Source organism: Oncorhynchus tshawytscha, linkage group LG16 (genome assembly GCF_018296145.1).
Source record: "Oncorhynchus tshawytscha isolate Ot180627B linkage group LG16, Otsh_v2.0, whole genome shotgun sequence".
Lineage (NCBI taxonomy): Eukaryota > Metazoa > Chordata > Actinopteri > Salmoniformes > Salmonidae > Oncorhynchus > Oncorhynchus tshawytscha.
This window is the reverse complement of record NC_056444.1, coordinates 61408768-61422253: the sequence shown is the minus strand read 5'-3', so window position 1 is coordinate 61422253 and position 13486 is coordinate 61408768. Positions and strand designations below refer to the sequence as shown.

The window sequence follows — 13486 nt, the reverse complement described above, 5'->3', positions numbered from 1 at the left end:
ATGCAAGTAAAACTAAATGCATGCTATTCAATTGATCGCTGCCGGCTCGTCCAGCATACCTACTTTGGATGGCTCTGACTTAGAATACGTGGACAACTACAAATACCTAGGTGTCTGGCTAGACTGTAAACTCTCCTTCCAGACTCACATTAAGCATCTCCAATCCAAAATTAAATCTAGAATCAGCTTCCTAAACCGCAACAAAGCATTCTTCACTCTTGCTGCCAAACATACCCTCGTAAAACTGACCATCCTACCGAACCTCAACTTCGGCGACTTCATCTATAAAATACCCCCAACACTCTACTCAACAAATTGGATGCAGTCTATCACAGTGCCATCCGTTTTGTCACCAAAGCCCCATACACTACCCACCACTGCAAACTGCGCTCTCGTTGGTTGGCCCTCGCTTCATACTCGTCGCCAAACCCACTGGCTTCAGGTCATCTACAAGTCTCTGCTAGGTAAAGCCCCGCCTTATCTCAGCTCACTGGTCACCGTAGCAGCACCCACTCGAAGTACGCGCTCCAGCAGGTATATTTCACTGGTCACCCCGAAAGCCAATTCCTCCTTTGGTCACCTTTCCTTCCAGTTCTCTGCTGCCAATGACTGGAACGATCTGCAACAATCACTGAAGCTGGAGACTCGCATCTCCCTCACTAGCTTTAAGCACCAGCTGTCAGAGCAGCTCACAGTTCACTGCACCTGTACATAGCCCATCTGTAAACAGCCCATCTATCTACCTCATCCCCATACTGTATTTATTTATTTTTTGCTCCTTTGCACCCCAGTATCTCTACTTGCACATTCATCTTCTGCACATCTACAATTCCAGTGTTTAAATGCTATATTGTAATTACTTTGCCACCATGGCCTATTTATTGCTTAAATCCCTTACCTCATTTGCACTCACTGTATATAGACTTTTTGTTTTCTTTTGTTCTACTGTATTATTGACTGTTTTGTTAATTCCATGTGTAACTCTGTATGTGTCGAATTGTTATGCTTTATCTTGGCCAGGTCGCAGTTGCAAATCAGAACTTGTTCTCAACTAACCTACCTGGCTAAATAAAGGTGAAATAAAATGAAAATAAACGTTAATCCGGAGTAGTTGAGAAGTGTGGATCATTATTTAAATGTTTTTCTCAATATAGAGTCCCTGTGTCCTGCTGCCAGCTTCACATGGATGATGTCACCTTAGCCCCACCCCCAAAGAAAAGCGCATACAGTGAAGAATTATGATTTAAAGTTACATGTGTGTAGTTGTCGTTGGTCACCAGAACTGGGGAAGACCTATAGGCTAACTCTGCTGTCTATATTGATGAGTACTTTCTGACAGTTGAAACAGTCAACAGGTTCCCATCTCAGTATGCTTGTGAAGTTGTTCTTCTTCCAACAGACTTGTCTCCCTCCTTTTCCTTTTTTGAAATTCTGGCCCTATTGGAGTGACGCATGGCTAAGGCCAGATGGATACGAGGGAACTATGTTCTACTGCGAGAGAGGGGGAGGGAGGGAGTGGGCAGAGGCGCTGTGGCAGGGTGCGTCGTGAGCATGAATCGCCTCCAAGAGGAAATAAAAGAACATGCGTTCCCTCCTCTAATGCAGGCTGTAGTGAGTGAGCCATCTTCCTCACTGACGCGGAAGGTCAGCCAGGCCTGTCTTAGCCACAGATTCTGTGGGCTGCTTTTCAGTACACAGATTAAGCCTAGTCCAGGACTAAGAAGCATGCTCACTTGCTAAGTGAAGAATCCCATTGAAAGTCCTTTTTAGTCCAAGATGAGGTATATAATCTGTGTCTGGGATACTGGTCTAGTGTGTCCCAGTCCCAATGATGATAGCTCCCCACAATAATACCCAACTTTCCTCATATCTTCTCCTTGACTGCCAACTGGAATAGAATTTAATGACATGCACCCAGACGGGTGTAATAAAACTAAAAGGGACGAAGCCCTCAGTCTTTTGACTTGTTGGAGTGGCGCCCTGTGCCCCAGTAAGGCTACATGCTGTACGCTAGACCAGGAACAGATGTGAGAGTGAGCATTGGCTAGCCTTGGCTAGCGCTTGTCACTGTCCTCATGCCCGAACCTGGAGCTGGGAGCCTCTCCTGGCCCAGACTCATCTGTGTCCAAATGGCACCATATTCCCTATGAGCCCTGGTCAAAAGTAGTGCACTATAAAGGGAATAGGGTACCATTTGGGATTCAGCCATCATCAGCCTGTTTTTACTGCTGAGTGGGCGGCGTGGCATTGGAACAGAGTGGCTGCAGTCCCCCTCATTAATAGCCCATGTGGGTTGTTCCAGGAAAGGGGTAATAAGGGGTATCTGTAACGTAAATCCTCTACATTTCAATTTCCTCCCTCTGGGCTCTGGTTTCCCATTGGATTCGGGTCAAAGGTGAGATCGGGCTTAATTTAGCCCCCTCTCCTCGGTGCCCAAAAAGAAAAGGGACCTGTGACCTAGATGATTAGCGAGGATATAATTAAACTCTTACCTGCATGATTTTGGTACGGCCCTTAAGAGTCTAATATAGGCTACGGAGGCCTAAATCAAGCAAGGTATGCTCGTTGACTATGCAAAGTTGGAGTTCACCTCTCTCTCTTCTGAGGAGACACACTGACATTCTGTCGCCATGTGACATGATATGCAATCTCCTCCCTCCTCCATATCACTGCATTATTGATCAGTGCACCACCATCTTCTCCACACACACACACACACACACACACACATATATGTGCGCACACACTGAACACACACATACTGCAGGGGATTTCTCAGTGTGCAGAGGCCTCTTAAGTACCCTTGTCTGAAGTAGCTATACCCAGCTTTTAATTGGCCCATTGACTATGAATGCCATAGCACTAACACTGGACCTCATTACTGTAACGACTGGGCTCTGGTCAAAGGTAGTGCACTATATAGGGAGTAGGCTGCTATTTGGATCACAAACTGTCTTTGGAATGATGTGATCCTTCAATATAGCTAGCTGGGTTTTTCCCCCAGTCATCTGGCCTGCTGGCGTCGGTTGCTGTTGCCACTCTATTTGGTTCGTTGCTAGGCCCCGAGCGCACTCGTCACATTAGTCAGTATCCATTTTTCCGTTTGCCCTGCCCTCCAATCCCCTGCCCTCCCTGACCCACCACTTGGACAACGGAGGTATGCGTTGTCTGGCTAGCCTCAGCTAAATCCCCTGGATTGGCCCGAAGTCCGGCCAATTTGCGCACAATCTGTCAAGGGACTTCAAGCAACAACTGGGTCGCTAATATCTTCAAATATCCCCTACAGTATATTCCTCTGGGACTCCCCACTCTACTCTCCTCCCTCCCCTCCGTGAGGGGCTTAGCTTTCTGTTGGTGTGGAAAGCTTGATGTCTGTACTGGTGGGACTAGTAGTGCTTCCCAAATGGCATCCTATTCCCTACATAGTGCACTACTTTTCACCAGGTGCCTGGTCAAAGGCAGTGGACTACGTAGGGAATAGGATACCATTTGGGAGGCAGCCTAGCAGGCGTGCTTGACATGCCAGCTCGGCTGGGCAGAGGAGAAATGTTGTCGTCATTGTCATCCCGTATACATTGACACGTCAGGTGACGGATTAGCGAAACACATTGCTAGCTTTGCTGTGATGTGTAGAGACAGAGGATGTTAATGTATTGCCATTCCCAATGTATGCAAACATGTTTTAGTATTAGTATCTGCGCTGATTCATTAACAGGAACTTTACAGATGCATGATATCTCAACCACAAAGAAATAGGCAAATATAGTTGCACATGTCTTGCAGTAGATATCTACCATGTTTTGATTTTTATTTTATTTGCCGATATCTCATTTGGATTATTTGAAGGTGTTATTTTGTAAAGGGGTAAAGATTTATTACAGAAATGCTAGTATTTTGTGTCTATTACAAACTTTATAAAAAATATAACTGTCCTGCTTGGATGTCTCTGAGTGTAGACAGTATTTATTCCAAGGGAACAAAAATGCATTATTTTTACAAATACAGTAAACTCAAAATAGTTGAAATAGCCCAAACCCTCCATCGTGCATGCAATACTTTTGCACTTGAAGTTAAAATACAATAAATTGGATGTGGTCAAACTTATCACACTCTTACACAGTAAAAGTTATCAGCCTTGTGATTTAATGTTTTTTTTCTCCTCCCCAACAGTTATATCCAACCCCAAGAACCCAAAGGACCCAGCAAAGTCCTTCAGCTTTGACCACTCCTACTGGTCCCACACTACGGTGAGTTTGCTTTCCTCTTGCCTTTGTGCTGCTCTTATCCATGGCCTCAAATGGCTGCCAAATGGCATACTGTTGAATTGAAACACACTATGAACTATACTGTAGTTCAACTTAAACATGCATTTGAGTGTGGTCCTCAGTTGGTAGAGCATTGCACTTGCAACACCAAGGGTTGTGGGTTCTATTCCTGCTGGGGCAACCCAAATTAAAATGTATCTATGTATGCATGACTATAAGTCCCTTTAGATGAAAGTGTCTGCTAAAGTACATATATTAGGTTTCTCTTTCTCTCTTACAGCCTGAGGACCCCACCTTTGCCTCACAGAGCCTTGTGTACAATGACCTTGGCAAGGAGATGCTGCAGCATGCCTTTGATGGCTACAACGTCTGCATCTTTGCCTACGGCCAGACCGGAGCTGGCAAGTCCTACACAATGATGGGCAGGCAGGAGGAAGGACAGGAGGGAATCATTCCCCTGGTATGCTCCTCTCTCCTCAAATATCCATCCTCCTTAGCTCACTTGAATAACTGTGGAAAGTTCAATGTTCCAATAACATTTTCACTTGAGCGCAGTTGCCTCCTTGATCACAGACTACCATTGTGGGTGCCATAGAACAGATTCAAGAAATGTCTAAAACAAATTACATTTATTCTGTTACATTTGTGTTCTTCAGGCTGGATCAGTGGTTCCCAAACTTTTTATAGTCCCGTACCCCTTCAAACATTCAACCTCCAGCTGCGTACTAGGGTTAGCGCACTCTCAAATGTTGTTTTTTGCCATCATTGTAAGCCTGCCACACACACACACACACTATACAATACATTTATTAAACATAAGAATGAGTGTGAGTTTTTGTCACAACCAGCCTCGTTGGGAAGTGACAAAGAGCTCTTATAGGACCAGGGTACAAATAATAATAATAATAATCTTTCTCTTTATTTAGCTATCTTACATACATAAAATCTTATTTGTTCATCAAAAATTGTGATAAACTCACCACAGGTTAATGAGAAGGGTGTGCTTGAAGGATGCACATAACTCTGCAATGTTGGGTTGTATTGGAGAGAGTCTCTCAGTCTTAAATCATTTTCCATTTTAGTTTTTATGCTAGTGAGGGCTGAGAATCCATTCTCACATAGGTACGTGGATGCAAAGGGCATCAGTGTCTTAACAGCGCGTTTTGCCAAGGCAGGATAATCTGAGCGCAGCCCTATCCCAAAAATCTGGCAGTGGCTTCTGATTTAAATTACATTTTCACAGAACCGCTTGTTGCAATTTCGATGAGGCTCTCTCGTTCAGATATCGGTAAGTGGACTGGAGGCAGGCATGAAAGGGATAACAAATACAGTTGTTTGTGTCATCTGTTTCTGGAAAGTACCTGCGTAATTGTGCACGCAGTTCACTCAGGTGCTTCGCTATATCACATTTGACATTGTTCGTAAGCTTGAGTTAATTTGCACACAAAAAATAATACAATGATGGAAAGACCTGTGTGTTGTCCTTGTTAACGCAGACAGAAAAGCGCTCCAGCTTCTTAATCATAGCCTTAATTTTGTTCCGCACATTGAATATAGTTGCGGAGAGTGCCTGTAATCCTAGATTCAGATCATTCAGGCGAGAAACATCACCCAGATCGCCAGTCGTGTGAGAAACTCGTCATCATGCAAGCGGTCAGACAAGTGAAAATTATGGTTAGTAAAGAGAACTTTAGGCTCGTCTCTCAATTGAAAAAAAAAAATGAAAAAAAGTGTCAATACTTTGCCCCTTGATAACCAGGGCACCTCTGTATGTTGTAAAAGCATTACATGGTCGCTGCCCATATCATTGCATAGTGCAGAAAATACACGAGAGTTCAGGGGCCTTGCTTTAACAAAGTTAACCACCTTCACTGTGGTTTCCAAAACGTCTTTCAAGCTGTCAGGCATTCCCTTGGCAGCAAGAGCCTCTCGGTGGATGCTGCAGTATACCCAAGTGGCTTCGGGAGCAACTGCTTGCACGCGCGTTACCATTCCACTATGTCTCCCTGTCATAGCATTTGCTCCATCAGTACAGATACCATTAAATTGACTTTGGTGGTCAAGATGTGATGTCACAAAGCTGTCCAGACACTTTAAAAATATCCTCTCCTGTTGTCCTGGTTTCCAGTGGTTTGCAGAAGAGGATGTCTTCCTTAATTGACCCCCCATAAACTTAACGGACATTTACCAGTTGCTGTGCCAGGCCCACCACGTCTGTTGACTCATCCAGCTGTAACGCATATAATTCACTGGCTTTTATGCGAAGCAGTGATTGTTTAAAACATCTCCTGCCATGTCACTGATGCATCGTGAAACAGTGTTGTTTGATGGAGGCGTAGTGTGTGTAATTTTTTGGCTCCTTTTCCCCCAGCATTGTCCCAGCCATATCTGCGGCAGTAGGAAGAATTAAGTCCTCCACAATAGTATGGGGCTTGGCTGTCCTAGCCACTCAGTAGCTCACCATATAAGATGCTTCTAGACCCTTCTTATTATTGATATCTGTTGCTTTTATACATGTCTTACTACTTGAAAGTCGCCTTTATTCTCACTCAAACTCTGTGGCTTATTTTTCTAATTGTCATGTTTAGTTTCTAAACGTCTGCGCAAGAGTGAAGGTTTCCCGCGAGAGAGTAACAGTTAATGTGATTTGATGTTAATTATTTGACTAGGCTACCTGTATTTGATATTGTTGTTATTTCGCTGAACACTAGATTTAATTGTATTTTTGGCAGTGAAGCGAGGCTGCTCAGGCGAGGGGAAAAAAACCTCACCCAAATGTATAGCCCCGCTGGAAAATATACATGTACTGTTTGAAAATGTGAAGGAATTATATAAATAAAATGGGACAATACAATTGCTCGTTCTCGTATAACTATGAATATAACTAAGGACATGATCTAGGCCAGGTATTCCCAAACTGGGGTAAGCAATGTTGTCTGGGGTATGCCAAATACAATGTGATTCACATTTATTTATACGTATGTATGTGTGTGTGTGTGTGTGTGTGTGTGTGTGTGTATATGTATGTGAATCACATTGTATTTGGCATACCCCAGACAACATTGCTTACCCCAGTTTGGGAATACCTGGCCTAGATCATGTCCTTAGTTATATTCATATTCTTAGTTATACGAGAACAAGCAATTGTATTGTCCCATTTTATTTCAACCATATTTGGAAGTTTCATTTGACCATTCACATTGATTGGATACCTGATTATTAAATTCCGCCCATCCCAAAGAGATTGGAAGGGCTTTGGCTCACAAACAAGCAACCGGTTCTCTCATTGCCAACCTCTTGTATGCATTCCACCTCTCTGCCGGCAGCACTTACTGCATTAAGACATTTCTCCCCTGGTTTTGGCATCTAACCGTCAAGCTATTTGTGTTATCTATCTATCGATCTGCATCTCCTCTGTCTTCCTCTTTTAAATGCTCCTAAATGGCAATAACACATTTCTTCCTCTGCCTCTTAGCTCTGTGAAGAACTCTTTGAGAAAATCAATGACAACAACAAAGACGAGATCTCATTCTCAGTGGAGGTGAGTCCCAGACAGCATTAGGGGCTAAATCCCCCCCCCCTCCCCTTACCTCAGCCCCTCCTCACTCCTCTTTCTGATGTAGGCCTACCCTCCCAAATTGTAGCCCTGCAGTGACTACCTTGCTCTTATATCCAGAGCAACCTCAAATATAGTGGTTACCCTAGCAATGCTTTACTAGCAATGCATATTAGCTCAATCTTCCGTGTACTCAATGCTTAAGCAAATTCAAGTCTTTGAAATGGAACACCAAGTGATCCATATTGAGCGAATACTGTGACTTCTGCATTACAAAAAGTAGCATTCCAACACTATAAATGGCATTACTACTGATTGAAAACCCTCTTCTTGACTGTCATATATGATTATGGTAAAGTTGCCCCTAGATGTTGATCTGGGTTGAGTTTAGGATTGGGGGAGTTGATCCTGGATCTGTATGTAGTGGAAACTTCATCCCGTAGCGTTGCTGTATGTTTCTGATGTCAAGGCTTCACTGTAGCTTTAGTCGGCCATGGCCAATAGATACTCAATCTGTAATTCAATCACTTCTAGGTCAGCTACATGGAGATCTACTGCGAGCGGGTGCGGGACTTGCTCAACCCGAAGAACAAAGGGAACCTGCGTGTGCGAGAGCACCCCCTGCTGGGGCCCTACGTGGAGGACTTGTCCAAGCTGGCAGTCACCTCCTACAACGACATCAACGACCTCATGGACGCCGGCAACAAGGCCAGGTCAGCGTCAGGACGAGACATACCCAGGGGCTTTTATCTCAAATGGCACCCTATTCCCTATGTAGTGCACTACTTTTGACCAGAGCCCTATGGGCTCTGGTCAAAAGTAGGCCCTGAATAGGGAATAGGGTGTAATTAGGGATGCACAGAGGAGTGCGTGGGGAGGGAGGTTGTTGGACATAAATGCACACAAATTATCATATAATTTAAGAATCAAATAACAAACCGTTCTTAAAAATGGATTTGCTTAAAGTCATACTTTTCAGTGAGTTTATTATCCTGTTTTAAGATGAGTAGTAGTGGAGTCCATGTGGTTGACTGAATTGTTGTTAAAGTAGTAGCTTGGTCACTGTTTCCAAACTCTCAGGCAGGTATCTCTTCTTTTGGGACAGAGAGTGTGAGAGTGTGTGTGTGTGTGTGTGTACACATGCCTACCTTCTTGGCTGCGCATGCGTGTGTGTCACGGGAGTATGCATTCTCGTGTGGAAGTGAACCTTGCTTTAATTTTCTGCTATTGACTCGGAGAGCTTTTGTCTGGAACGTGGGTTGTTAAGCCCATATCTCCTTAGTGTATATCCCACATGTTTGTTAGGGTTGGGTGGTATCCAGATTTTCATATCATCATACCATTCTTCTCTCATCCTGTGATTTACAGTATTACTGGCTTAGTACCCAAGGGGGCACCAAAAATTGCAAAATAGCCCATTGGGCTTCTAACACCACAATGCTAGCAATATGAGCACGGGTAATAGTGAATTCAATGGAGGTTGCTAGCTAGATATGCTAACAAGCACAAAGAAAAACAAATTGCGAAGACAGGCAATCCAGGTCATAAAGTTAAATGCGTTTGTGTGTGGGAGCTACCGAATATTTTTTGAGTTTGGACATTTACAAGGGAATGTGAACGAGAGACATTGTGCAAATGAACAAAGTTTTTTGACCCATTGTTGTCTGAAGAAAGAAAAGTACTGGCTATGGAGCAGCATGTGTACAAGCTGTGTCTGTGGAGTCTGGGAGTCGTTAGTGCAACGGGCCTGCCTGCTCTGCTTGGAGAAGAGGGGGAGAGGAGAATGAAGAGGAAAAAAACAAGGAAATCAAGATCGCAGTGGCAGCTGTACAGATTTCTCAAACATGGCAGAAAGCTAACACTATATGATGCCCCGTCACCTTATTAATTCAGCCACTTAGATAACTAGCACATATCTTGCTGTGTTTTGTAAACGCAAATCTAAAATGCTTCTTATTGTAATTTCTGCTGGGCATTCGACTAATTTTATGCTTCAGTTGCACTTCTCCACTCAGATTGGAATTCACAAACTATTAGCAGACAGCACTCTGACTGATGTGTAGCTACTTTTCTCTGGTACTTTTCGGTTTAGCCTACGATTCACGGGTAAAGTGCAAGATTAACTTTAAGCCAAACATTAGAAAGAATGTAGCCATCTACATTTCCTATGATACTCTTTTGGAATATGATGGCCATGCATTGTTTTTGCAAAAAATACCTTGCTTTTTAATTGTAAGCTCATTTATTTGTTTAGCTGCCAACCAAATAGCGTTCGACTTCTGTTGTCATCTGATTAAGATGAAGGTATTTTCTGCCGAATGTGTTGCGCTTATGTGTTTTCTGTGAAGGAAAACTTTATTACGCCTCTGAGCAAAAAAACACTTGACTTTCAATATAAAACGCGTGCGTCCCTTGTCAATACACAGCTGGACTCACCTGCTCCTGCTTTCTCCGGTTGTGCTATTTACAAGCGCTTGACTGGCTCAACTGTTCAGGGTAACTATGGTAAGTTTCATGAAGAATGCAACCTGCTTTATCTCCTAATAAGTTGACTGCAGTTATTTACTTAAAGTAGTTACCAATATTAACATTTATTGAAAAAAGTCTAATTGTTTCGACGGTATTCAAAAACCATCCCGTGGCCATTTCCAAATACCCGATATACGGTATACTGCCCAAGCCGTGTGTGTGTGTGTGTGTGTGTGTTAACAGCTTTAAAGCTTGGTATGGTATTGAAAATGTCTTGACCAGGGATTTTCTGAAATACTCTATTAATGATGTTTTTGATATTTTATTGTAATTATGAGAAATGCAGAAGTACTGAATGTATTGTACAAAAGTCTTTCCTTGAAGAACAATACTCTGAACACTCAATACCGGGCACAAAACGTGCCCAGATACGTCTTACATCAACATTCAAGCAGTACGACGGGTTTCACATCTTTCCATTTGATTCAACTAATGTGTCAACTCTGTTACAGGACGGTGGCAGCCACCAACATGAACGAGACCAGCAGCAGATCCCACGCTGTCTTCACCATCGTCTTCACACAGAGGAAGTACGACAGTGAGACAGACCTCTCCACAGAAAAGGTGAGAGGAATGGGATCCCAAATTGACCTCCCCACATTTCCTGTGATTATGGTGGAGATACAAAGGAGCCACTGTCAGTATACACACAATGTTTATTGTAGTGTGATACTATCAGATTTCTGTGTGGAAGTCGATCTTCAGTTGACTTGACATCAGTATATGTTTAGGTATTAATTGGTTTAGAATTGCAACTGTTTTGGTTATTAATATTGTATTTGTGTATGCGGTTTGTTATGAACTAGTTGTATTGGGTAAACTATTTAGCTATACCTGCAATTTCCAAGATTAGGATATTATTTTTCCTACTGTTTATTTTGAATGTAATTGAAGAAAATAATTACGTGAGTCAATGGATATATTGTTTCTGATGGTGTGTGTGTGTGTTAGTCCTAAACTAATTGTTCCCATCTAACCCGTTCCAGGTCAGCAAAATCAGTCTGGTGGACTTGGCAGGAAGTGAGCGAGCTGACTCTACTGGAGCCAAAGGCACCAGGCTAAAGGTAGGAAGGACCCTTGTGGCTCAGTTGGTAGAGAATGGCACTTGCAACGTCAGAATTGTGAATTCGATCCCCGCTAGGGCCACCCATATAAAAAAATGTATGCATGCATGACTAAGTCGCATTGGATGAAAGCATCTGCTAAATTTGATTGTTATTTTGGATTTAGGCCACTCTTAAGCAACATACCACACATACACCAAGTAGCTATGTATTTAAGGGTCTAATTAAATTGATATTTGCTGTGGCTTGTCTTTATTAGGAGGGAGCCAACATCAACAAATCTCTGACCACATTAGGGAAGGTCATCTCTGCCCTGGCTGAGGTGGTGAGTACTGTCTGTCTCTCTCTCCTCTATCTCCCCCTCCCTCACTCTCCCTCTGTCATCCTCTTACTCATGAGGAAGGCATGTTGTAACTTGGTCTGCTCTTCTGTTCTTTCCCTCTTCCCCTGGTGTTACTTGCATACCCAGGATTACACTACCAGCAAGGTAACCCTTTGTGTGTTCAGTCATTTCAAACCACTGATTCCTCCAAAAATAGACGGGTTATGGCAATATTTTGTCTCAGTGCTAAGGTGTCATTTTGTCACCTGACCCTTTTTCTCCATTGACTCATCACCTTTATTTTATCTGCAATGGACCCGGACTATCTGCATGGACCCCATCTTGCACTGACTCTATGCCCACTCACAAGACTATGTATACACACTCACACACACTACACTGACACTCACACAACACACACACACACACACGCCAGACACACGCATACCGACACAACACACACGTACACACACATGTATTTTCACACTCATCATATTCTGCTGCTTCTCTTTTCGTTATTTTACTCTAATGATACACTGAGTGTACAAAACATTAGGAACACCTCCCTAATATTGAGTTGCACCCCCCTCCCCCGTTTGCTCTCAGAACCACCTCAATTCTAAACCAATACATTGGGGAATGGACTCTACAAGCTGCTGAAAGAATTCCACAGAGATGCTGGCTGATGTTGATACACATGCTTCCCACAGTTGTCAAGTTGACTTGATGTATTTTGGGTGATGGACCATTCTTGATACACATGGAAAACTGTTGAGCGTGAAAAACCCAGCAGCATTGCGTTTCTTGACACTAATCAGTGCGCCTGGCACCTACTACCAGACCCCGTTCAAAGGTACCTAAATATTTTGTCTTGCTCGTTCACCCTCTGAATGACACACATACACAATCCATTGCTCAATTGTCTCGAGGCTTAAAAATCCTTCTTTATCCTGTTTCCTCACCTTCATCTACACTGATTGAAGTGATATCAATAAGGGATCATAGCTTTCACCTGGATTCACCTGGTCAGCCTGTCATGGAAAGAGCAGGTGTTCTTAATGTTTTGTACACTCAGTGATTCCCCTGATGCCTAGTCGCTTTACCCAGCCTTCATGTACATATCTACCTCGTACCCCTGCACAGTGGTCTGGTCCTGGTACTCCCTGTATATAAGCTCCATTATTGTGTATTTTATTCCTCTTCTGTTACTACTTTTAGCTGTATGTCGTTGTGAAGCGCTTGTAAGCAAACATTTCACAGTAAAGTCTAAACCCATTGTATTCAGTGCGTCTGACGGATACTATTTTATTTTACTTTTTGGAGGAACCTACACAATCTTTGCACTGGAACAAAATCATCAGAAATCAGGCTTCTATTCATTCTTCACCACCGCTAATGCACTTAGTGTGAAGATGCTGCCATTTTACAGTAGACTCTCCCTTCAGCCTCTCCTCCATCACTCTTTCCATCTTACATTGGGAAACTAACATCCATCCATCCATTTGTTTGTTCATCACCCTCTAACATTGGTTTTGTTTGACACAGAGCAAGAAGAAGAAGAAGACTGACTTTATCCCGTACAGAGACTCGGTTCTGACATGGCTGCTTAGGGAGAACCTAGGTAAGAATAGATAAATGCCAACTGTTGAACTGCATTATATGAGAAATACATATAATCTAGTGACCGTAATGTATGTAAACCATTAAGTGAATGGCATATGCCTGTCAGTCAAGATGAAAACCTGTGTAT

The 13486-nt window shown here is 43.1% G+C and overlaps 1 protein-coding gene across 8 annotated transcripts in view; it reads left to right on the top strand.

Moving 5' to 3' along the window:
• The window catches only part of kif1b (kinesin family member 1B), a 110399-nt gene that overhangs the window by 36358 nt on the left and 60555 nt on the right, over positions 1-13486 (top strand). For 4 of the 8 annotated variants that reach the window (XM_042299447.1, XM_042299444.1, XM_042299446.1 and 1 more), the window contains exons 3-11: positions 4171-4247; positions 4546-4725; positions 7741-7806; positions 8356-8534; positions 10803-10914; positions 11337-11414; positions 11674-11739; positions 11884-11901; positions 13282-13357. In XM_042299447.1, coding sequence (XP_042155381.1) covers positions 4171-4247; positions 4546-4725; positions 7741-7806; positions 8356-8534; positions 10803-10914; positions 11337-11414; positions 11674-11739; positions 11884-11901; positions 13282-13357 — 852 coding nt within the window. The remainder of the gene's footprint in view (positions 1-4170; positions 4248-4545; positions 4726-7740; positions 7807-8355; positions 8535-10802; positions 10915-11336; positions 11415-11673; positions 11740-11883; positions 11902-13281; positions 13358-13486) is intronic. The other 4 variants (XM_042299449.1, XM_042299445.1, XM_042299443.1 and 1 more) reach the window with 1 other exon arrangement.